At 27.6% G+C, this 27,646-nt stretch overlaps 1 protein-coding gene across 1 annotated transcript; it reads right to left on the bottom strand.

Annotated features, from left to right (window-relative positions):
- Nucleotides 1–1,496: 1,496 nt before the first annotated feature.
- Nucleotides 1,497–27,359, bottom strand: LOC122850531 (leucine-rich repeat-containing protein 15-like). Its single transcript, XM_044149660.1, has 4 exons — nt 27,185–27,359; nt 26,406–26,585; nt 22,154–23,647; nt 1,497–1,867 (listed from the first exon to the last, which is right to left on the bottom strand). The coding sequence occupies exons 1-4, from the start codon at nt 27,357–27,359 to the stop codon at nt 1,497–1,499; spliced, it is 2,220 nt and encodes a 739-aa protein (XP_044005595.1).
- Between the last annotated feature and the right edge of the window lie 287 nt (nt 27,360–27,646).

Here is a 27,646-nt window from a genome sequence, read left to right as displayed (position 1 = left end):
CAACCATTTTTTTCGAATAGAAAAAATGATGAAAAAGTCTTGAAAAAAATCACACATATACTAGAAACTTATTTTTACAGTATTTAATGTTTCTAATACTTGAATTGAACCTAAAAAGTATATAGTCGAGGGTTTTTTTTGTTTTCAAGAAGACATATTTTTTTCTTCAATCAAACCGTTTTTTATTTCTTTCAAATGTTTTTTTTTCCTAGACAAAAATTTCTATTTTGCAGAAATTTTTGTCTTAATTTCAACTAAAAATTTTTACAGTGTATACACTATCTCAATATTATTTAAATAAAAAGAATAACTGCTTAATTATTCATTTATTTATTGAAAGCCAGAAATTGCAAGCATGAAACGCTATGATTTTCCGCTACATTCAAATATAATGATAACCAAATACAATAATGAAAACCCAAAATTTGGTCAAAAAAAACTTCACGCTAGACTTATTTCCCATATTATCAAGTAAATATAGGTTAATAATTGAATTATTTTCACTGGCTGCGTAAAGAAAACGAAAAAATCTAGACTAAAATATTTTGACTTTTTATTTCAATAATTATAAATTTATCAAGATTCTTTTCAAATAAAAAATTAACAGTATCAAAATTTATTTATTACATTCAAATAAATAAACAAGATAATAACATGTGAGATAATTTCATCTCGATAAAAAAAACATCAACTTTGTGCATAACTATACGACTAATATTAAGCGTCAAAAAACTCGTCTCGGTCTCTTATTCTCTTGAATCTAGTGTAAAATATTTGATGATTTAATAATATCCACTAGAAGCGTAAAAAAACAAAAAAACATAGACGAAAATATTTTGGTTTTTTATTTAAATAATTATCTATTTATCTAGTTTTTATTCAAATAAAAAATTAACCATACAAATCTTTATTTATGACATCTAAATAAATGAATCTGATAATTTCACATGAGATAATTTTACCGTGATAAAAAAAATATCAACTTTAGTGCAGTCACATCCGTGATCCGACTAATATTGAGCGTCAAAAAACTCGTCTCGATCTCTTTTTTCCTTGAATCTAAAGCAAAATATTTATTGATCAAATAATTATCACTGGAAGCGTAAAAGAAAATAAAATATATATACAAAAATATCATTCAGAAAAAATTTCATATTCTGTTTTGGAAAATATTTTTCAGACAAAAAAAAACCATTGAGTATACAAGCTTTATTCAATCAAACAAAAAGAAAGTGCGAATTCGTTTATGGATTGATTAGTGCTAAAACTTATTTACAATGTATGGACTACATATTCTTGTCCATCAGTGCTCATGAGCTTTATTATTTTACAAGGTTTATAGACAGATAATGTTTCTTGATAGATCGATCCCCATGTATTAGTCTTTTCGATTACTGAGCCTTGAATATGTTCTGAAATCTTTATGATGTTTAGTTTTTTGGAAAAAAATATTATTTTGGAATTTTCATTATTAATTCCAATTTCATTAATTTCCGCTATATCCTCTTCTTCGCAATATCTTTCAAGTCAATACATAAACCTTTTTCATAGTAAGCACCATGTATATTAACCCATTTGGTTAAAAATGTTTTGTTGGCGTCTTCAGGTGATATAAATTGTTTTAACATATTGAATTTCTCCGATTGAGTCAAATTTTCATGTATTGTTGGACCCCATGTTAATCTATCAGAAAAATGTGTTTGAGCTTGGAATTCTTGTGACAGTTGAATCGAATATTTACGTGTTATTGTTAATGGAGGATTAATACGGTTTTTAGTCGATGATGTTATATTCTTTAATGTTTGGTGTTTGCTTTCAAATCTTGCTGTATCGTAAAATATTAAAGGTCCCATTTTTTTTATTAAATCTTGAGTGTAAAAAATATTGTGAAATTTATATTTTAAATCTCCAAACAGATTTTTAAAAAGAGCGTGATGTTTTTTGATTAAGCTTTTCAGTTTTAAAATTTTTTGATTATCAAATGAAGAACTTCGGAGGCAGGCCATTAATTTCCTCAGTTTTAAATACAACTGCCATTCCGGATTTTTTTTCCGGTACTAGGAATCCAACATAAAAACCAAAAAACTCAACAAGTGTTTTCATCTCGGAACCAGTTATTATAAGCTTCTTTATATGTTTTTCATTAATATATGAGAGACGATGTTTGTTCCTTTGGATGTTCTACATTGAAGCATTTTAATTCTATCATTTAAATCAGCTATATCGAAATAGTGATACTCATAAACTATAAAACTATAAACTATAAAACTCATAAACTATAGTCTATTTATTATTTTTCCCATCACATATCTCGCTATACCTATATCAACATCATGGAATAATATATCAGTCGACATATATTTTCTAGAACATCATAATGTTTTAATTTATTGAAAATACATATTTCTTTGATTCCTTGATGTTTTTGATTGACGATAGTTTTTTTTATTTCGTAATAAACTACGATTTACAACTTCTTGAGTGTTTCTTTGCTTAGTCGCATTGCTTTACAAAAACGACAACAAAAATTTGCCCTGGAAGACGCCACAAAACCAAGTAAGTATATAGTCCAGTCAAAAAACTTCGAAGTTCGTCAAATTTCTGAACAAGAGAAATGAAAAATATGGGTAGGTTCCTTGAGACTAGCTGATTAAAGATATGTAAAAAAAATTGCATCAACCCCCGGGAAAGGGTTGAAAAAAAATAAATAAAGTTTATTTTTAAAAAAACACATAGAAAAAATAATTTTACAGGGATAAAGTATAGTAAGTTACTATAGTAACTTTTTGTAGAGAAAAAAAAGATCTGGTAACGTTTGTTGGGGCGTGTGGCCCGCGTTACCGTTGAAAATTAAAAATTTTCAATACTCCGGCTAGGGCCGTGTCAAATTTTATCTCTTAAATGGTTTTTGAAAGTAACAATACAATAATAGTACATTTTTTTTTATTTTTCTGAAAATCGTTTTTTTTTTTTTTTTCGTTCAAGTTAAGGCAAGCTATAACTTCTGTTAGAATCAACGGAATGACTTCATATTAGGCTCAAAAAACGTGGTTTTTAAAACTCTATCGCCCCTCAAGTTTATCCTGATTTCAATAGTCAATTTTTTTCTATTTTTGAAACAAAAGAGACAAAAATATTTCAAAAATTCTATTTTTTACTATTTTATGAAAACTATAATTTTTTTTGAAAAAAGTTTCGACTAAAAGTTGTAGGATTTTACCACACATGCTTTTTAAGTCTTATACAAAGTATCTAGGACGATTTTCTCGACAGTTAGAGCGTTATTCAAAAATTACTCGAAAACTAGGAAAGCAATAACTTTTGATAAAATTGTAGTAAAGACTTCGTATTAGGCTCGAACAACGCGTCTTTAGAAACTCCATCGCCCCTCATGAGAAAGAGCATTATCTGTTCAGTCACTTTTTTTTTTTTTTTTCTAAAAACTAAATTTTAAAAAAAAAAAAAAATGGTTTGATCCATAGATCAAAATTTTTCCAGAGAGGCGATAGAATTTTCGAATACGCATGTTTTAAACCTAATATGAAGTTTCTAACACCATTTCATCACGAGTTATTGTTTGCCTAAAAAATGAAAACGGCACAAGCTATAACTCAAAATGGAGTATAGTAGCAGAGGTTTCATATTAGGCTTAAAATAATCGTTTTTCAAAATTCTATAACTTTTTCAAATGAATTTTTATCGTACAACACAATTTTTTTTTTCCGTTTTTTAGGAAAAAAAAAAAATGGCTGAATAGATATCGCTTTTCTCTATCAGGGGCGATAGAATTTCTAGAGCCGCTTCTTTCGAGCCAAATCCGAAGTCTTTACGACAATTAGTTTAGAAGTTATGAACGTTTTTTTTTTTTTTGGGGGATAAATCCAATACTGCGGCTGAGCCTTTCGGCTCCTAGCCTTCGTAAAATTTGCAATTTTTTGGTCTTTTTAGTTTTTTTTTTTATAGAAGGGTTGATTTAATATTAGGGTTCAAAATTTGAATTAATCGTGTAATCGTTGTGAGTAGTGGGGGAGCTAAAAGTTTCAGGGGAAATTATTTAAATAGAAATTTAAGTTTTAATAATAATTTTACAATAAACAATTAATTTCATTATTATTTTTTAATTTTATAAAATCTTTTTCACAGTCATATTGAAGTTTGTCTTGTCTCCTTAAAAACAAAAGAGAAAAAAAAAAGAAATCGCAATCAATTATTAAAATAGAAATTCGATTTTTAGTGTTCCGTAGGACACTTATGTTTTCGCTTTTCTGTGACTTTTTGTTATTTCGAGATAAAACGTGAAGTCCTGAATCGAATTGGCTTGTGAGATGCTCATTTTCTTTATTTTTTTTGGCTAAAAGCAATCATCATATTTATTTCCAATTTTGGGGCCTTATTAGATTTAATATGCCCATTTTCGGACATGGCCCAATTCCAAATATTGACTGATCAATTCCGGCAATGTTTCAATCGACGACGCTCCATCTGTAGACTCTACGATATTTTTTTCAAATTTTTCGGTTGTTTATTTTTTTTTTTATTCAACGATATGTAGTGTCACAAACTGTTTTTTTATAATATTTTTTGAACCGCTGAACCGAATCAGTCGATGTTAAAACAAATTAAGATTTAATATGCCCATTTTTGGACATGGCCCAATTACAAATATTGACCGTTTAATCCCGGCAATGTTTCAATCGACGACGCTTCCCAAATAAATTAATTGCCGAAAATGAACAAACGTAGCAACCACACAACAACACGTAGCAACGTGTTATTATAAGAAAGTCCTTTTTATAATCGGAAGATTTTAAATTCCGATTTCACAAATTAATTTTTAATTATCCAAGAAAATGTTTAAATTACTTTTTACTTTAATATATTACAGTAAACTCATTCATTTTTATTTATTTTATGTGAAGCAAAAAAAAAAAATTTCATTATCACTACAACTTTCATTTTCAGAATTATGGTCCATATGGAAGCATGGTTTTAATACTACTGCAGTAGTATTGTAAAAGTTCTTAAATCTGGAGTTTACATTGACAAAACGAGTTATATTTATTGGTTGATTACTAATTTCGAACGAGTCCTGGTAGTCCGCCCGCGATGATTCGGTAAAACGTTAGGCATCGGTACTTTTGATTTAATATTTCGTGGTGAACTAGAAATCTTCAAAGAATATGGCTGCTACATTTCGGGAGTGAACTGGACAGAAAAATATCCAGTTCTGAGATTTGATTTCTCACAATTAGAGACAATCTGTATAGAACGCTTTGAAGAGGGGTTTATAGAACAAATTAAACAAGCTGCAATATGCAACAAAGTTAAAATTAAAAGTGATGGATGTTCCCCGATTACTCTATTTATACGATTGATGTTGGAGCTTAGAACAAAAAATCCTGTCGTGTTGATCGATGAATATATGATGCACCAATCAACGGTTTAGATGAAAACGTGCCAGTACTAGCGCCTATTAGACGAAGTATCCAAGATTTTTTCACTGGATTAAAAAAGAGCCAATGTAGATTCGTTTTTGTAACCGGTATTTGCAAATTTGCTATGGCCGGAATCGGTTCCGGGGCAAATGATGTCAAAGACTTATCATTATCCCCGAAAACAGCTTCATTATTCGGGTTTACTCAAAAAGAAATAAAAACGAAATTTCAAACGGACATTCAAAATATGTGCTCTAAAACACAACGCACATTTGAAGATTTAATAGAAGTCATAAAAGAATATTATAACGGATACAGATTTAGTAAGTGTGAAGAGTATGTCCTAAATCCAGAGGCAATCATCTCATGTATTCAGTCAGGCGAAGTTGAAAACTATTGGTGCAACACAACGGCTACAACAACCCTGGTAGAAATAATTTCTCCGGATTTTCTCCAGATTTCTCCGGATTTTCTACGTAATTGAGACTTCCGGAGATATTTACGGAGTAATCTCCAGACTATTTCTATAATATCTCCGGATTTTTTCCGGAATTTTGACTTAAAAAAACAAACACAAAAAAATGGAAAAATTAATAAGAAAAAGTAGAAATAAGAGTTTACATACGAAAAATAAAAAAGAAATTTTTTCCGAAAAAATCCGGAGAAAACCCGAAAAAACTCCGGAATAATATCTCCGGAAGTCTCAATTGCGTAGAAAATCCGGAGAAATCCGGAGACGATCCGGAGAAAGTCGGAAGAAAATCCGGAGAAATCGGGAGGAAATCCGGAGATCCGGAGAAATCCAGAGAAAATCCGGAGAGATTATTTCTACCAGGGAATATTGATTATTCTTTTTTCGAGCACGAATTATAAATGAAAGTGAAATAAAGGAATGGAAAAACGAATGAGGAACTGGTAAAAAATTTACGATGGATATATGTGATGAAAGTGACAAAATAAGATGTATTTTTTTTTTGGAGAAGCTGCAAATAAAGATCATGGATTTATTGAGGCACCGTTATCAATAAAATGTATAAAACGTAAAGGAAAATTATTAACATATGATAAATTATTAAATATTCAAGTTGAACAAAATATATATGATCATTGAAGGATTAGTGAGAAAAGTTAATAAACAAAAGATAATAAACAGAGGCTAATATAAAATTCGAAGACGATGAGAAAAATGAAAATATAAAAAATTTTTAGTAACGAATTCGTTTTATTGAAAATTAAAAATTTTCAAAACTCCGGCGAAAGCCCGTGTGGTTTATCTTGATTATTCCAAATTCATTACAGTTTAATTTTTTTTACAATTTTAAATTATATGATTGAATTTTTTTTTTTTTTTTGCCCTGACGTGCGCTGTCAAATTATGTACACAAATCAAAATACAGTGTTACGTACTGGTATTTTTAATACTTAAATTAATTAATTAATAAATAATAATTGTTAAAGTCAATGCTGATAAACAATATCGAGTAGCACATAAATTTTTTCTTTTTATTTTTAATAATTATATTTCACTTTTAGCATCATGGACATTTTTTATTTAAATATTATTTACTGTTGTGTAGTATATATCGAACTCAAATAATTAAATTCGAGGTTCAGATTTAGGAAGTACATGTTGTTGTTAATAAGTACACGCGAACTCGCTCTGTTTTATATTTAAATTTTATCGTTTATTTATTTGTGGTGGTGAAATATATATGAGATATGTGTAGTGCAATCATTTAAAAAATACGAAATATTGTAGCAAGATCCAATAGCTCGACCACTTGCAAGTGTGTCTTACAAGCTGGTCGGTATCAGACTGTGTTGCTGAGACGCTCAATCCCAGATATTTTTTGTTTCTCCCCATTTTCCCTTACATTAAAAGATGGAATTTTTCTGTAAATTATTTATCTTTGAGGATGGTTAAGATGTTGTAAAGGTTCGATTCTTAGGAAAAGTTTCTCTTTTTGTATTTAGGATGTGCTAGGTAAAAAGGGAGATTTTGTGACTCCCCGTTGACCATGTCTAAATAATATTCCATGTTGGAATATTATTTAATGTGTTTGTTAAATATAGTACCTTCGTACATGTTGCCATCATGCACTCAGGTCTATCCATTTGTACTACGATTTCGGCGAGTACAAACGGTAAGTTGCAAGTATGCTGTGAGCTACATACTTGTTGAGATTTCGAGTTTTCTTCCCAGGTAGGAAATGACGACGGGCACAAGCCTGGGACAAGCCTGATTACCCGGCTCTCGGGCCTGTGTCGGGCCTGAGACACAAGCCTGTGTCAAGTCTGGAATGTTCACGATGTATTTGCTGGTGTCGGACTAGTGTATCGGGCTTGACACAGGCTTGTGTTCCCAGGCTCGATACAGTCTTGTGTTCCCAGGTTTGACACCGGCTTGCAAAAAAAATTATAAAAAAATATAAATAAACAATTATTATTAATTTATTAATTTAACATTATTATTTTTTACGCGATACAATTTGAATTAACGATGATTATATGAACGAAAATAAACGGCGCAACGGTCACGTGGAACTCCAATGCTCTATCAAGTCGACCACGGGGGATTCATGAAAGAGTCAGTCAAAATTTTTTATATGAATGAATTTATTCGAGAGTCAATACACAGTCCTTGTAAAAGCCTGGCACGATAGTCAAAACCTAATAATTTTTATTTAAAATGTCTATTTACAATTTATAGATCTAATTTATTTATTTTTTTTTTTAATTGAATATATGCACAATTCAAGTCCCGTGTGAGGCCGGGGAAAACAAAAAACACAGGCTTGACACCGGCTTGAATTATTGAGGCCTGTGTGAGGCCGGTTAAAGACAACGGGGACAGTCTTGTGTCAAGCCTGTGTTAACGAGGCTCGTGTGAGGCCGGGGAAAACAAAAAACACAGGCTTGACACCGGCTTGAATTATTAAGGCCTGTGTGAGGCCGGTTAAAGACAACGGGGACAGTCTTGTGTCAAGCCTGTGTTAACGAGGCTCGTGTGAGGCCGGGGAAAACAAAAAAAACAGGCTTGACACCGGCTTGAATTATTGAGGCCTGTGTGAGGCCGGTTAAAGACAACGGGGACAGTCTTGTGTCAAGCCTGTGTTAACGAGGCTCGTGTGAGGCCGGGGAAAACAAAAAACACAGGCTTGACACCGACTTGAATTATTGAGGCCTGTGTGAGGCCGGTTAAAGACAACGGGGACAGTCTTGTGTCAAGCCTGTGTTAACGAGGCTCGTGTAAGGCCGGAGAAAACAATGGGCACAAGCTTGTGTCAAGCCTGTGCTCCCCAGGCTCGATACACGACCCTCGCACAAGCCTGGCACAGTTGTTCAAGCCCGAGAACTCCTACCTGGGTTTTGTGTTTCCTCGAAATCTCTATCCCTTTTGTCTCCTCGCCTGGCGAGGTGCGAGAGAGACAGGCGGACTTTTTCCTTGTCAATGTTCCGACGGAACATTTACTTTTTCAATATAATTTTTCATTTTAAATTTTATTTTCTCAAACCGCAGTTGCATTTTTAAATCAGCAACTCGATATTCAACATCCGTTGAGATTAACAATTATTTAGAATAATATCGCAGCAATAATTAAACGCTGACTACTATGAGAACCATCAATTTTGATTGGTCAAAGATGCTTCCACCTAAGATCATCCCTACTTTTTAATTTAATTTTTATGGGAATTATTATTTTTAATTTTTAAGGAGCTTCACTCTTGCGACAACTTTCGTTCTATTCAAATCATTAAAATTAAATTAAAATTTAAATCAAAATTAAATTAACTACATCTGATAAAAATTAAATAAAATCAATTGAACTTTTACGTTTTGAATAAATAACATTTTTCGAGTGAATTTAAATTAATTAATACTTGTGATAAATTATTATATCCTGTGTTATTTAACCTTCCCTAATCCTATATAAAAATTATTGACTGTGACATTTTTCCGGGGTGTTGTTTCCTGTGCTTTGAGTTTATTTTACTGTTTGGATCATTCGAGACTATCAACATCAAAAGGCGACCATCCAGATTGACACGCTCTCAACAACAATTGTTTCGGATTATTCTTACAATAAAGGTAGATCTACATTTATACACATTCCCTCCTAACCCGTTACCCTGTAGGGAATAACAAAATAAGAGGATTTTTTTATATTAACGTGAAATACCAAGTTGATTTGTTTTAGTTATTCTATGATTATTTGCCTATTAAATTTTGGTTTTACATATTCTTTCTTTTTTTTTGTTATTTCATAGTTTAATTTTAATTTTTCAACTTGGTACGTAACAACAGATAAAACAAATTTGAGGTTATACTTTATGTAGGTATTGATATCAATGATTCTATGAGATTTGTTCAAGAAATAAATCAATACAAATATTAAAAAAATAAATCGTTCAATTTACTTTTTTTTTAACTAAACAAATTTTTTTTTTCAAATCATTTTGTTCAATACTTTTATTTATAAAAATTTTTCCGTGGCAATTTTTTTTTTTTTTTTTAATAACGTGATAATTTAAATAACTATTTTATCGATCAAGCAAATTATAACCACAGCAAAGAAACTTTTACGCATGCGCGCATCTCTTTTTTGTCAAAAAACAGTGTTAAAATTTAAATTATTAGTTGTTTATACTTTCAATAACTTTTGAACAAATAAACATGAAAAAAATTTGTAAAGCCCGAAAAAATTCCTGATTAAATTTCTGAGAACCACACTCTCTTCTAAAAAATCGTTAAAAGCAATCCTTCATGTCTATTTTTTTATTATAACGTACCAGACACTACTTATTATTATAAAAAATTGTTGATAACTAATTAACGCGAGTTCGGAGCGTTTTTTATCAAAACAGTGTGGCTCTCGGTATTTAAAATGCCAACAATTTGAGACCAAATGGAAGTATACAAGTTAATTTTTTAAAAAGTTATGCAAGGTATAAAAAAACGTAAATTTTGTTTTTTTGTTCATTAACAAATTTCTAACAATAGCAAAAAATGATCATACAGTTGCTGAAGCAACTGTGCCTTCCCTGCGGGGGGAATTTTAATTTCTTCTTTAATATATATCGAAATTCGTGACTGCAAATTTATTTCATTCTCTATCGTTACAATGATTATTGTTACAACTAAAATTTATTTAATTTTCATTCATTTTGCTTGTTCCTTCTAATGGGTCATCTCCATGTCCAGAATCGCTTTCTTCTAACCTTTTAAACTCTCCGTTTTCATTCATTTTGTTGTACTATGATTTTGGCCTGTCAATGTTAAATATTTATTACGAAATTGTCGAGTTCGATTGTATTTATTTTATTTACTTTTTTCTCTCGGTTGAATAAGGATTTAACGTTTTAGTTGTTGCTGAAGTCGTCGTTATATTTTTAATTTTTTTATATTCATTTATTTTCAATTCCTTTGATGCTATCACATCACCCTTTTTTCGCTAGAAATTTTCTGCCTCTTCATTCCATAAAGTTAGTCCAATCTAAAATATATTTCCTTTGGTAAAATTATTATCTTTGTTTAGTTTAATCAAACTTTTTTTCATTTAAATTTTATTTTACTTCATAATCACTGTCGTCTTCTAATGTTATTATTCTTTATTTTAATAACCGTACTGACATTGCATATATAAATTCCACTTTATTTATTGCTATTATGATTGCGATGATATCTAAATAATGTCATTATTATTATTGAATAGTTCTCTTTTTTTTCTTTTTTTTTTTTCGCTAAAATTATTTTGCCTGCAAATGATTTAATTGGTAGATGTACAATTTCTTGTATTTTTTTAATTTCGAAATTAATTTTTGGTATATTTTCATTTTCCTCATCGTCATCGAATTTTATATTAGCTTCTACTGGTATCATTATTTCTTTATTATTTATTGATGGGTATTGTTCATTAATTTTTCTCACTAATCCTCCAATGATCGTATATGTTTTGTTTAACTTGAATATTTAATAATTTATCATGTTAATAATTTTTTTTTAAATCTTTTTGTTGAAAAATCTTTTCTATATTTTCCTTTATATTTACCGATTTTTCTTTGATATTTTCCTATATTCTCCTTTATATTTACTGATATTTTCCCATATTTATCGTTTTTTTCTTTATATTCAGTCACTTTTCTATATTTTCGTTTATATTTACCGATTTTTCTTTGATATTTTCCTATATTTTCCTTTATATTTACTGATATTTTCCCATATTTATCGTTTTTTTCTTTATATTCAGTCACTTTTCTATATTTTCGTTTATATTTACCGATTTTTCTTTGATATTTTCCTATATTCTTCTTTATATTTACTGATATTTTCCCATATTTATCGTTTTTTTCTTTATATTCAGTCACTTTTCTATATTGTCGTTTATATTTACCGATTTTCCTTTATATTTTCCTATATTCTCATTTATATTTACTGATATTTTCCCATATTTATCATTTTTTTCTTTATATTCAGTCACTTTTCTATATTTTCGTTTATATTTACCGATTTTTCTTTGATATTTTCCTATATTCTTCTTTATATTTACTGATATTTTCCCATATTTATCGTTTTTTTCTTTATATTCAGTCACTTTCCTATATCCTCCTTTATATTTACTGATATTTTCCCATATTTATCGTTTTTTTCTTTATATTCAGTCACTTTTCTATATTTTCGTTTATATTTACCGATTTTTCTTTGATATTTTCCTATATTCTCCTTTATATTTACTGATATTTTCCCATATTTATCGTTTTTCTCTTTATATTCAGTCACTTTCCTATATCCTCCTTTATATTTACTGATATTTTCCCATATTTATCGTTTTATTCTTTATATTCAGTCACTTTTCTTTATTTTTCTTTATATTTACTGATATTTTCCCATATTTATCGTTTTTTTCTTCATATTCAGTCACTTTTCTATATTTTCCTTTATATTTACCGATTTTTCTTTGATATTTTCCTATATTCTCCTTTATATTTACTGATATTTTCCCATATTTATCGTTTTTTTCTTTATATTCAGACACTTTCCTATATTCTCTTTTATATTTACTGATATTTTCTCATATTTATCGTTTTTTTTCTTTATATTCAGTCACTTTTCTATATTTTCGTTTATATTTACCGATTTTTCTTTGATATTTTCCTATATTCTCCTTTATATTTACTGATATTTTCCCATATTTATCGTTTTTTTCTTTATATTCAGTCACTTTTCTATATTTTCGTTTATATTTATCGTTTTTTCTTTGATATTTTCCTATATTTTCCTTTATATTTACTGATATTTTCCCATATTTATCGTTTTTTTCTTTATATTCAGTCACTTTTCTATATTTTCGTTTATATTTACCGATTTTTCTTTGATATTTTCCTATATTCTTCTTTATATTTACTGATATTTTCCCATATTTATCGTTTTTTTCTTTATATTCAGTCACTTTTCTATATTGTCGTTTATATTTACCGATTTTCCTTTATATTTTCCTATATTCTCATTTATATTTACTGATATTTTCCCATATTTATCATTTTTTTCTTTATATTCAGTCACTTTTCTATATTTTCGTTTATATTTACCGATTTTTCTTTGATATTTTCCTATATTCTTCTTTATATTTACTGATATTTTCCCATATTTATCGTTTTTTTCTTTATATTCAGTCACTTTCCTATATCCTCCTTTATATTTACTGATATTTTCCCATATTTATCGTTTTTTTCTTTATATTCAGTCACTTTTCTATATTTTCGTTTATATTTACCGATTTTTCTTTGATATTTTCCTATATTCTCCTTTATATTTACTGATATTTTCCCATATTTATCGTTTTTTTCTTTATATTCAGTCACTTTCCTATATCCTCCTTTATATTTACTGATATTTTCCCATATTTATCGTTTTATTCTTTATATTCAGTCACTTTTCTTTATTTTTCTTTATATTTACTGATATTTTCCCATATTTATCGTTTTTTTCTTCATATTCAGTCACTTTTCTATATTTTCCTTTATATTTACCGATTTTTCTTTGATATTTTCCTATATTCTCCTTTATATTTACTGATATTTTCCCATATTTATCGTTTTTTTCTTTATATTCAGACACTTTCCTATATTCTCTTTTATATTTACTGATATTTTCTCATATTTATCGTTTTTTTTCTTTATATTCAGTCACTTTTCTATATTTTCGTTTATATTTACCGATTTTTCTTTGATATTTTCCTATATTCTCCTTTATATTTACTGATATTTTCCCATATTTATCGTTTTTTTCTTTATATTCAGTCACTTTTCTATATTTTCGTTTATATTTACCGATTTTTCTTTGATATTTTCCTATATTTTCCTTTATATTTACTGATATTTTCCCATATTTATCGTTTTTTTCTTTATATTCAGTCACTTTTCTATATTTTCGTTTATATTTACCGATTTTCCTTTATATTTTCCTATATTCTCATTTATATTTACTGATATTTTCCCATATTTATCATTTTTTTCTTTATATTCAGTCACTTTTCTATATTTTCGTTTATATTTACCGATTTTTCTTTGATATTTTCCTATATTCTTCTTTATATTTACTGATATTTTCCCATATTTATCGTTTTTTTCTTTATATTCAGTCACTTTCCTATATCCTCCTTTATATTTACTGATATTTTCCCATATTTATCGTTTTTTTCTTTATATTCAGTCACTTTTCTATATTTTCGTTTATATTTACCGATTTTTCTTTGATATTTTCCTAATTCAATCAATATTATCCTTAAATTAAACGATTTACCCATTAAGTAAAATCAAATGTCATTCAATTTTAGCAACTTTTGTCTTAACTAGACCGCTTATTCGCTTGATTTAAAGGATATTTTTGCTTCCTTTTTAGTAAAGTTTTTCTTAATTTAATTCTCTTTTCTCTTAAAAAAAAAACTGTCTTAAATTAAAGTAATAAATTGCTTTAATTAAAAAATATTTTGTTTAAATTAATACATTTTTTTTTTAAATTAAAGCCTAAAACTTTCAAGCAAAATTTTGCTATATTTTAGCAACTTTTCTCTTAAATGCAGACATTTTTTTTCTCAGTGTAATAAATAGTAATTGAAAGATCTCTCGTTGCATTAATATATTTTTGACTAGTTCTCTTTTTCGCTCTCATTCCGAGTGAACTATTATGTTCATTCAGTCATTAACAATTATGATAGAAATTTTTAAATTTATTGATTAGTTATAATATTAAGGTTCTATGTAAATGAAATTCTAATTTAAAAACTTAACACAGAAATATAATTTTATATAAATATTTATTTATTGAACCACTAGTCAGCTGAACACTTCTATTTCTATTTTATGTATACATTCATTCTGTTTTATGTATATACGAGACTGAGCGCCCGCTTGCGCGCTCGTTTCTTGAATGTCGATGTCATATGTTTGGGAATAGTTACGTTTTTTCGTATGTTTTTTTGTATACATATAATAATTGGATATGCACTTATATACTTTAAGTTTGTTATTGTATCAATGGCCTTTTTCATTTAACTGTACATATATATAAAAATAAATAAACAAAAAGAAATATGATGAATATTCCGATATTCAGTGCAAATATTTTATATCAATTTCATTAATATTAATTCCGAATGAGTGACAGTTTTTTATCTTTCACTTAAATCATTAATATCTATAAAGTTCTATTTCAATAGATAATTTTAATTATTGTAATGTTGATCAACATGTGATGTTAAAGGAAAATCAGAAAATGACATAGATCAGTTCTTCGGGCACTCAACCCTTGACTTTCTATTATTCGTTTTTTAAAAAAAACTATTATGTGAATGAGGTGCGTGAACCTGGCCTGCATAAGTTCTAGAAAAATTATCTAGGATACTCATTAGAAGCGTCTTAATTTGTACTAATTTGTACCGCCATTGATTTAATTTGTACCTCAAAATTAAAGGGTGGAGAAAGGGTTAAAAATCGACTTTTTTTCTAGATGACTTGAGGGGGAAAAAAAAATTGCTACATACGCAGAATAATTTGTACTAATTTGTAGCACCAAGCCCGGAATTTGTACCTAGGGCTTCACTCAAGACTAAATATGCCAAGACTGGACCCAGTCTTGTCTTGGTCTTGTCTTGGTACGAAATATGCGAATCTTGTCTTGGTCTTGTCTTGGTTTTAAAAAAGTCATTCTTGTCTTGGTCTTGTCTTGGTCTTGGTTCAGTCTTGGTCTTGGTCTTGTCTTGGTCTTGGGTCGGTCTTGGTATTTTCTTGGTCTTGTCTATTGTATTATTAATTATTTCACTTTATAAATTATAATATTTTAAATAATAATTAATATTTAAGTTATAATATTAATTATTATTTAATAAATTTTATTTGCCAATCATATTTAAACTCAAACAGATAAATTTAAGTAAAATTCAAATTAAATAGATCTAAATTTATAAATTAAATGAAGTTAATAAATTGAAATTAAATCCAGTCAAATTTCAAATAAAACTTATCAAGAGTCCCAAAATATTATTTCTTTTTTATATATATGAAAATATTCATATATTTTTATTCGTCATGTAATACGTTATGTTTTTTGATAAACCTGACATTTTATTTATAATAACGGCTGTGCAATAAACATCCGCAGGGTAACGTCTCATGATTATGGGTATATATGTAAGCGTCTGGTCCACTATAGTATTCGTGTGAGTCGCCTTTGTTTCTATTATTATGTCTACTAAGTGTGATATGTATTTTATGGAGCTCTATGCTTAGTTTATTGTTTTCTTTGTTGATAACGATTAAATATATACACTTGATATATGATGTATCAGTTTATTAATTTGTGAGTATGTATCGAAGATCAAATTACTTTCGTAGATTTTTAATATTTTTATTTTTTATTTAATTATAAAAAAATGACACAAGACTGACAAGAGTCTTGTGTAATCTTGGCCCAAAATAAGAGATCTTGTCTTGGGCTTGTCTTGGTTTTAAATACATCAGTCTTGTCTTGGTCTTGTCTTGAAAACCAAGACAAGACCAAGACAAGACCAAGACTGGTCTTGGTCTTGAGTGAAGCCCTATTTGTACCTCAAAAATAACAACAAAAAAAAATTATTTACTCCAAAATGATAATTAACAATTGCATATCTGCTTCAATTATTGGTGTACAAATCCCGTTTTAATCGGTACAAATTAGCTCACGTTCTGCTCTTTAAAACAAAAAAAAATTATTTAAAAATATTGATTTTTGAAGGTGCCATGCAATTGTTAGTTAAACATTTTTATTAACAAATACATGGTGTCTTTAAAAATCGATATTTTTAAATAATTTTTTTTTATTTTAAAGAAAACAATGTAAGCTAATTTGTACCGATAAAATTAGAATTTGTACCTCAATAATAATAATAAAGTATTGTAAATTGATATTTTGGAGTTCCGGGCTTGGTGGTACAAATTAGTACAAATTATTCTGCGTCTGTAGCAATTTTTTTTTCCCCCTCAAGTCATCTAGAAAAAAAGTCGATTTTTAACCCTTTCTTTACCCTTTAATTTTGAGGTACAAATTAAATCAATGGCGGTACAAATTAGTACAAATTAAGACGCTTCTAATGAGTATCCTAGATAATTTTTCTAGAACTTATGCAGGCCAGGTTCACGCACCTTTGTGAATGCCAATCTTTTTTTGTTCCAATTGTATTATTGGTGCTGATGGTGTTATTCAATGATTATCAAATTAGTCAATACAATTTGACCATTATTTTGGCTCGATTTTACTCAATGTATGTGTGTAAATATTTATTACTTTCTCATTTATGTTTTTCGACAAATTATAACCTATCTTAATTTTTTATCAACTGATGGCATTACTGATCAACTAAACGTTGCTTTAAGTTCACTAAATTATTTATCAAATGTGTTTGATTTAATAATATTTTCAATTAAGTTTTGACCATTTTAATGTTGTATATGGTGTTGTTGATGTATTAATAGTTGGAACAACATGTTAACACCGCGAATACGACGACACAATAACAATGACACTTGACGTTGATTTAATTGTTGCATCTGGTTAATGTTATTTAATAATATACTCCAATGGCACTTTTATTGAAAATATTTCATAAATAAATAAAATATATTTGACATTACTGCATCTATGACAATGAGGCAAGGTATTTGTCTATTACTTTGTTTACAGTTTACTCAATAGTATTCATAGCCCTTAAATTGCATATTAAATTAACTTAACCACTATTTTAAATATATCGATTTATTGAATGTATCGAACGTATAACGTGTATGTGTGTGTGAGCTAATGAAAATGAATGTGTCGACAGCGTCAGCCAATAGAATCACGAATAAAGGTGCGACACATGAAGTTAGCTATTAGTACCTTGTTCTTTTTTATATAGGATTCATGAAATACTGAGTTTTTTCAGTTGCTCTTTTATCTTCAGGATTTTTGTCGGGATGATATCTTTTAATATTTTCCCGATATATCAACTTTAGATGACTTATGCTTTCAATATTTTTGAATATTGAGTCAATTTCAGCCTCGTAATCTGACATGTTACAGCCTGAAAAATATAAATAAAATCAATACAAATTATAATGGAAATAAATTTAATTTTAATTTAGTAGCTATCTCTTCAATATTTGAATAAAAAAAAAAGACCTGGTAATATTTGTTGGGTCATGTGGCCAGCGTTACCTGTTGAAAATTGAAAATTTTCAATACTCCGGCTAGGGCCATTGTTATTTTTATTGCTTAGACATATTTTAACCGTTAATTAACGAAAACATTATTCATATTTAAAAGAAAGGCAATAGAGTTTTTCAAAGCTTTTTTTGGAGCCTCATAAACATTTTATTTCAACTCTATGATGACATTTTTTGGTCCGTTTTTTTTATTTTTTCGGCGAGCCATAACTTTTGTTATAATCAAGATAGGAATTCGTATTAGGCTCAAATTATGCGCCTAAAAAATCTAGTGACGGCATTACGGTTTTTTTCCTCAATAACAGTTTAAAACTTAAGACAGATCAGTCTCGGTCTCAGATGCGTCGTCTCGCGAGACGCGAGACCGAGACCGAGACCGGGACCGAGAGTATCGACTAAAAGTCTCGCCGGTATCGCGAGACTATGAAAATTTCAGATCGAATTTTTTTTTTCTCGTAACGAATCGTATTAAAAAGAAGAACTGTTATGCAGTACAATACTGCACACTGAGAGAAATATTAACTAAAAATTAAAATCACGGTTGAATAAAAATTACTATACTACTTTGTAATTTTTGTTTTATTTCTGGGACTGGCCGCCAGAGATGGAATTCTACAATAAAATTATGTAAAATGTGTAAAATGTCAAAAAATTGTTGAGTTACTTCAAGCCTCTATACACCCTTATCTATTACAGATGGACATGGGGTTGAGTGAAGTTTATTATTGAAAATTCAATTCTAAACAATTTATAAAGAATTACTTTTTTTGATTAATCTCTTAGATAATGAGTTATGAGTTAATTAAAATAAAGACATACCCACGTGGAAAAGTATAATATAAATTATATATAAAATTTACATAGATTATGTATAAGTTTTACATAGATAATACATAGTTTTGGGCCTATTTAGTATGTATAATCTATATATAATCTATACACAATCTATATGAAATATACAGAAAAATTTTAGAAAGTAATAAGGGTATATATAAGGGCATAAATGTATTAGTATAGTTTATATACAAGAAGAAAATTTCAATATATTAATTTATATTATTATTTATATATAATATATTCAATATACTATTAGTATATATAATAATTAAAATTACCCTTGAAATTTAATGACAAATTAAACATACATATATGTTTTTGATTAATTTTATATTGTTATATGGAAATTGAAAAAATTAAAAAAACAATCAAGAAGTCCATAGTCTATATACAGTCTGTATATAAAAATTTTATAGTGAAAATATGAATATGAATAAGAATTAATTGATAAAATTATATACAGATTATACATTGAATATATTTTGTATATAGCGAATACATATGTATTTTTTATGTCATTTTACTATTTTTACTTTTTTTTATTATATTATAGAGATTATGTATAAATTATATAGTGAAGTTTTATTATTGAAAATTACTCCTCAAAACAATTTATAAAGAATTACTTTTTTGATTAATCTCTTAGATAATGAGTTAAGAGTTATATAAAATAAAGACATACATGTTTTGTGAAAAGAATAAAAATTATTATATGGTTGAATAAAAAATACTGCACAATTTAATAAATATTCTTATATATATAATAAAAATTATCATGTAGACATATAAAAGTTAGCATAGACTTAAATATTTTTTACTATATAGCTTTGTAAAAATTCTGTTTGTGGGGCGAAATAACACAAAGATGGCCGACCGATTGAACAAATGATTGAACTGTCATGTAATTTCAAGCATTTCTACAGCCTTATCTGTTGAAGCTAGGTATGGGGTTACCTATCTAAATTACCTACCTAAATTAATATAAAAAAAACGAATACCAGTACCTATAATTCTAAGGGCACATTAAGATGCATTAATATTTCATTTATCTAATCTCAAAATTTCATAACATCCTCATTCCATCAAGTTTACTAGCGTTGTACGTTAAGTTATATTTTGTATGTTTTATTTTCTGGCTCGTTTCAACCACGTTTCAACCTCCGACATCGATTCGAGCGTCCAGCTCAGAAATTAGCCTCGATCGACGTCGTTGACTTTTCTACCTGGGTAATTACTTGATTTACTTTTCATATTATTATCAAGTTTATCTAAAAATTTTAATGAATTTTTTGATAAACCACTCACAGGGTGTTAATTTGTTTTTAATTATATATTTTTTTTATGAGTTTATTGATAAAGAACAGTTTTTAAAAATAAAATATACTGTAACACGAAAGTCGGTTGTGTCGGCTTCGCCGAACTTGGTTGTATATCTATTTTGATTTTTCAAAAGAAATTAAAATAGGTATGTAGAAAAATTCATTTTCTACATTCTGATAAACCGGACAACATTAGGAACCAATGCATTTTTTTATTTCTTTCCTTTTCGATAAAAGATATTGTTTGATCAAAAAAAACCCAGGAGATGATGAAAAAATTCAATATCTACATCCTGGTGAACTGAAAACCAACATTACAAACTAAAGCAATATTTTTAATCTCTTCTTTTTATAAAAATATATTTAATAATAAGAAAACCCTAAAGATAATTGGAAAAATCATTTTGACTCCTGGTGATCGTAAAAACCTGGGTGATTTTTCCGTGGACTTAAACCCTCCCAAGCTCAAACTAAATATCTATGTTAAATTTCATGTAAATCGGGCCAATAGTTTGCGTAAAACTGCGTTTCCAAGGATCCGGCCATGTCTTTTTATTATATAGACGAGTCGGCCGTGTTCGGCTTCGCCGAACTCAGTTGTATATCTATTTTTGATTCTTCAAAAAATTAAAAACAAAAGAAATAGGCGAAATAGGTATGTAGAAAAAATTCAATTTCTACATTCTGATAAACCGGACAAAATTAGGAACCAATGCATTTTTTTATTTCTTTTCTTCTCGATAAAATATATTGTTTGATCAAAAAAAACCCAGGAGATGATAAAAAAATTCATTATCTACATCCTGGTGAACCGAAAACCAACATTACAAACTACAGCAATATTTTTTCCTCTTCTTTGAAAAATATATTAATAATAAGAAAACCCTAAAGATAATTTGACCTCCTGGTGATCGTAAAAGGTAACCTGGGGGATTTTTTTCGTGGACTTAAACCCTCCTGAGCTCAAACTGAATATCTAAGTTAAATTTCATGTAAATCGGACCGATAGTTTGCGTAAAACTGCGTTTCCAAGGATCCGGCCATGTCTTTTTATTGTATAGATTATGCGAAAACTTATATACTTGGAGCAATTGCACGATATAATTGGATGAACCAAATAAATCGTAAGGCGTTTACAGGTATTCAGTTTTTATATAACATTATACAATAAACAAAATGTATGAAAACAAATTTAATATAAATAAAACAATAATATACATGTATAGGAATTACTTCAAATTAAGGTAATAATGAAACACCAATAGTTATATTTAATGATTACTATTAATTTATTATTTAATTTATCAATTTAAGTTATATTATAAATATATATATCATTTGGTAAAATTTTATTATTTTTGCTAATATAATTACAATACTCTTACAGTTTTAATATTTGATAGACTGTATCAAAAACTTGGACCTCAAAATTTTGTAGTTGATTCATATCTTGATTCAGATAATAAAAATTCAGCAAGATCTTTGATAAACTGGCAATTCGTTATTTCTGAGATCAAGTTATAACGTCATGAAAAATTATAAAAATGACTGAGTCAAGATTTTGTAGTCAATTTAAATTTAAATTTAGGATATAAAGCTTTGTAGACCATTGAATTTATCTTTTGGACAATAGTGTCAGATTGTTTTCTATTAAGCTTGTAAAATCCTATTAAAACGTTGCAACAACTTAAGATTGTGTTCAGTTTGTTTGCAAATAAAATATATTATATATATACATATATATAACTGCTAAAACTACTAAATATTGTAAGATTGTTTCCACTAATATATAAAGATTTTTTGAATTGAATAAATCAATAAAAGTACCTGACTCAATGTCAATCGATTGACATTGACATTGACAACCGATCGGTTGCTTTGAATTTAAACGTTTAACACATACATCTTGTAGACCGTTAAATATATCGTTTGGTAAAGTTACCAGTTTGTTTCCACTAAGATTAAGTTCCTGAAGTTGTAATAAATTATTGAAAATACCTGATTCAAGGTTATGTAGTTTATTTGAATTTAAATGTAGGATGCAGAGATTTTGTAGATCGTTGAATATATCTTTTGCTAAAGTTGCCAATTTGTTTTCGCTAATATTAAGTATATGAAGTTTTGATAAATTATTGAAACAACCTGACTCAAGGTTTTGTAGATCATTTGAATTTAAATTTAGTATACAGAGTTTTTGTAGATCATTGAATATATCTTTTGATAAAGTTGTCAGTTTGTTTCCGCTAATATTAAGTGTATGAAGTTGTAATAAATCATTGAAACAACCTGACTCAACGTTCTGTAGTTCATTCGATTTTAAATATAGTATACGGAGCTTTTGTACATCATTGAATATATCTTTTGATAAAGTTGTCAATTTGTTTTCATTGATATAAAGTTCCTTGAGTTCCGATAAATCATTAAAAATACCTGACTCAAGATTATCTAGTTTGTTCGATTGTAAATGTAGGTAACAAAGATTATCGAGACCATTGAATATATTTGTCGATAATGTTGTCAAACTGTTATTGCGGATATTAAGCTTTTCAAGTTTTGACAAATTACCGAAAACATCTGACTCAAGATTGCTTAAAGTGTTTGAATTTAAATCTAAGTTCTTAAGATTTTCAAGACTATTTAATACATCTCTGGACAAATTTATCAAATTGTTTTTGCTTATATCAAGCTCGAGAAGTTGTGATAAGCCATTGAAACAACCTGACTCAAGATTATTCAGTTTATTCGAATATAAATTAAGATGATGAAGCTCTTTTAAACTACTGAATACATCTTTTGATAATGTTGTGAGGTCGTTTTCACTGACATCAAGATCATTTAGGTTCAATAAATCATCGAAAATACCTGGCTCAAGGTAACTCAGTTGGTTTGAATTTAAACGTAGACGACATAGATCTTGTAGGCCATTAAATATATCTTTTGATAAAGTTACCAGTTTGTTTTTGCTGAGGTCAAGTTCCTTAAGTTGTAATAACTCATAGAAAATACTCGGCTCTAAATATTTTAGTTCATTGGAGTTTATTCGTAGTCTACGAAGATTTTCTAGAGCATTGAAAATATCTTTTTCAAGTGTCGTCAGCTTGTTACAGCTGATATCTAAATTCTCAAGTTGAAGATTCTCGAGACCATAGAATAAATCTTTTGGAAGAATAGTTAACGCTTTACCATCAATGTTCATTTCATATTTTACATCATTATTACACAGTGACTCATAAATGTCCGGATCATAATAAGGTGACTCTTGGTTACAAAAGTATTTATTATGGCTTTTAATACTTGAACTTATAATACTTGTGTCCATAACTAAAACATAATTAAATATTTAAAAACTTTATTAATTAAATTTCGTGGTTTCGATGGTATTTTAAATGAATAATAATAAATAAATTTACTCACCTCAATAGATATATTAATGTCTCAATGATGATCAACTTGTTCAGCTCTGATTGTGAAAATACTCTTTTAGTGTTTAATAGAGACTCGTTGATGGAGATGATGCGGTGGTTTTACAGTATGACGATGTTTAAAAACTTGAAAAAATCAAAAAAAATAATTCATCATTATTATTTTTGTAAGCTGATAACAAATACATATATTGCATTGTCTAAAATAAGTTTATGATAGTATGTTAACAAGTATTATGAAATAAATAATAAAAAATTCAAAATTTATTTAAATAATTAATGTATTAAAATTTATCTATGGTAATGTTTTTTTTTTTTCTATTGAAATGAGTCATCAAAGATAGAATAATATATATAAAACTTTATTTCTTTTATTTTCTTTTTTCGTTTTGAAAAGATTTATTGTGACTAATCTATTGACAAAAAAACCGTGTCAGCTATTAATGACAAAAATAACGTTGTTTTTTTTTCTCGATCAACTTTAATGTTTTGATTTTTTTATATTGATCAAGCTATGAATGTCACATGGTTATTAAAATGAGATCGAGATTCAAGAACACATTTTCAATTGTCTATCAATATTAATTTACGAATATACTATTGATATAAATTAAATTTTATACAAATTTAAAATTACAAGTATCGAATGATTTATAACTTACCCCAATAATGAAAATAGCCAAAAAAATTTAGCCAGCTTTCACATGACAACGATAGATTTCTTTATCGTAAAAGACCTCGATAATAACAGACACTCTTCGAAACTATATGGAAATAATTTCTTGGATTGCAACAGCTGATAAAACTTTTTTTTAAAAACCACGTGTGCGTCATCAATTAAGAAATTTTGGTGATGACAGAGCTAATGCGTATGCATCAAAGAATGATTCGTGAGTGAGCGGTGCGGCATTCAAGAAGACTAGAAATGTTAGTATTTTTTTTATCACTAAAATACATGACGTACTACATGAGTCATCGTTCGAAAAAAAAAAAAAAAAAAAAACCTAACTTAATCATTATTATTACCGTAAAATTGAAATTTATATAAAACGAACAATAATATATATAATATATATGTGTGTGCGAAATAATCAAAAAAAAAAAGTATTTGCTGTAAAGGGTTGACGATCTTACAACGCTACAAAACAGACAAGTATTATGTTAAATTAGGTCTACAAATAATTGTTTGTTAACTTTACAAATTTTTGTTTGTAAAATGAAATTTACAAACAGCCGTTTGTTAATTTTACAAATTTTTGTTTGTAAAATGAAATTTACAAACAGCTGTTTGATAATTTAACAAATACTTCTTGTTAAATTTTTTTTTTTTTTGTTTAAGCAAACAAAAAATGTATATTCATTTATATAATATTTTTTGATACGTAAATTTTATCATTTTTCATATAACTAAACAATGAAATGATTCACTCTGTACATATGAATATTTATACAATATTATTTTATCAATTACAAAATTTACAAAAAATAATCTGTTACAATAACTAATTTTTTATCTGTAGACTCGTTTATATTCTAACTTTTTGTATGAGGTATAGATTGATAACTTCATGTATACATAATTCAAAAGTATTTTCTACAATATATCCTAAGCATGATGGTGAAATACCTTCTGTCTTCCAACTTTGACAAATGATATAAAACTTTAAATTATGTGAAAAAATCATATGGATTTTTCCGAAAGTTGGAAAACTATTATAGTATTTGATGTACAAATAAATTTTTGTATTATCAAATGTTCACCTCGAATATCAACACTATTATATATACCTATAGAAATATAATTATTTGAATTTATATTTAACGTTTTGTTAATAATATCACAAAATTCACTTGACTTTAAACTTATTATTTTTGTGTTGTTAATTTGTGGTTCGTCTTCAGAATATAGTTTTCTATTATTCCATGATTGTAGCATACATTTTTGATGACGATTAGCCAGTGTATGTGCTATGTCTTTGAAATTTTTCAACTTGTATACGAAACTTTTTAAAAATCCATTTTTGCTTTCGTATTTCATGGTCCAATGAATTCTTGGTGGTCCCATTTTATTTATAATCATTGGAAGATGTGTTATCAAATGATCTTTCATTATCAATGATGAATTAAATTCATTAATAATAAGACTATGATGGTATTTAATTAAAACTGTTAGTCTATCTAACATATCATAGCTTATTGTTGAAGCAAATACAATTTTCATAATTTCTATTAACAATAAAATAACTCTCCATTTTTTTGTACCCTCATGATTCAATTTCATTATTTCATCAGTTAAAAGAAGTGGTAAATAAGTTATCAAATAAAACATTTGAGCACCACGCTGACCTACTAAATTTGCGTTTTTATTTAAATCTATTGGACATGGATGGTTAGATCTACATATTATGTAAGCCATAATCAAAAGTTGATATTTTATTATTTAAATTTGACAGATCGACAATACCTATCTTGATCAAATCTAAAAAGATCTAAAAAGCCATGGAATATATCAACAATTTAACTATTAACAAAATTATAAAATTCCAACTCTACCCAAAGATTTTATTTTTAAATACTATAAAAATTAAATGTATCATTATTACAATATTCTAACTGATGATATAATGAGATAAATTCTGATTTAGTTCGCAACAGACTTTCATTTAATGAAACACTTTTTCTAGCTTCTTTAATAGTTATTTTACAAATTCTACAAGAATACGTGGCTACGAAAGATTCATTCATACAAATTATTTTTGCTCCTCCCAAATTATCAAAACTTACAGATATTAAACTATCTTTGACAAAAGAATTAAGTCCTTTTATAAATATACCATCTGTTTCGAAAATTTTTGAAACATTAACTATTATTTTAAAACTGGATTTATACCAAAACTTTAAATATCAAAATCATAACCGAGGGCAAGTAAACGAATATTGTCTAATTTTGAAAGCATATGTTAAGGTAAATTTAAAATGGAAAAATAAAAAGCACCAATTTTGTGCTTTCGGACTCAAAGGGTTGCAAACCTCAAACTCGTCATAATAAATTTGTAGATGAATTGAAATTTTATTTATTTGAAAAAATGTATTATTTTTAAATACACTACCATCTTTGTAACTTTTGTATACGTTTTGTACTTAATAATTATTATCAGCAAATTTTTTAGTCAAACATTGTTGAAATTTATCTTGAAATAAAACCACATCTCTGGGTTATTTTTTTATGTTTTAAAAGTTCACTTGCCACAATATTGACAATAACTTTTCTACATTTTTTTGTTAAATATCCTAAATCATTGTATGATTCAAATATTTCATCTCCATATTAGTGATTAATGAGATGTTCTTTCAATTGCTTGATAAAATAAAAAAATTAGATATTCAGTAAAGTGAAAAAAAAAAATACAATTCAAATTCTTTCTTAACAACTAACTTGAGCTAAAACCACGTCCCCAATTATTTTTTTTTTTTAATTTTGGTTTTTTTGGTAAAGGCTCTTTGTCGTCATTGAGATCAATTGGTTTATCTGATGGTACTGGTATAACATTAGCACTTGTACTACCATCAGCATGCTTTAATCCATGAGTTTGTGTAACATTAGCAACCATATTTTTAGCTGAAAAAACATCACATAATATGATAATGTCAACAAATAATCAATTTTTTAGTTAATAATTTCAATAAAATAAAAAAGCAAAAAAATCTTACATATATCTAACAAATTTACTATTTTCTGTCTAAGTTTAGATGTCAAGCTATGACTACTTCAACGTCTAAAATTACATAATATATCTTAATCAATTAAAACATCATTTAGATCAGTAATCTCAATATCTTGCTCCTCAGGTAATGCAAATATTTCATATACTTTAAAATTGAAAAAAATATTTATGAA

Source organism: Aphidius gifuensis, linkage group LG2 (assembly GCF_014905175.1).
Source record: "Aphidius gifuensis isolate YNYX2018 linkage group LG2, ASM1490517v1, whole genome shotgun sequence".
NCBI classification, from domain to species: domain Eukaryota; kingdom Metazoa; phylum Arthropoda; class Insecta; order Hymenoptera; family Braconidae; genus Aphidius; species Aphidius gifuensis.
The sequence above is the reverse complement of the archived record's forward strand: the minus strand, read 5'-3'. Positions and strand labels throughout refer to the sequence as shown.

What these genes read in the sequence shown, in the direction of transcription:
- LOC122850531 (XM_044149660.1), bottom strand. Translation starts at nt 27,359, where the DNA reads ATGGTTGCTAATGTTACACAAACTCATGGATTAAAGCATGCTGATGGT. An exon ending in GGGACGTGGTTTTAGCTCAA is followed by an intron (nt 26,586 to 27,184) that starts GTTAGTTGTTAA and finishes TTTTCGAAACAG; the next exon opens with ATGGTATATTTATAAAAGGA. An exon ending in AAGTGTTTCATTAAATGAAA is followed by an intron (nt 23,648 to 26,405) that starts GTCTGTTGCGAA and finishes ATTATGTTTTAG; the next exon opens with TTATGGACACAAGTATTATA.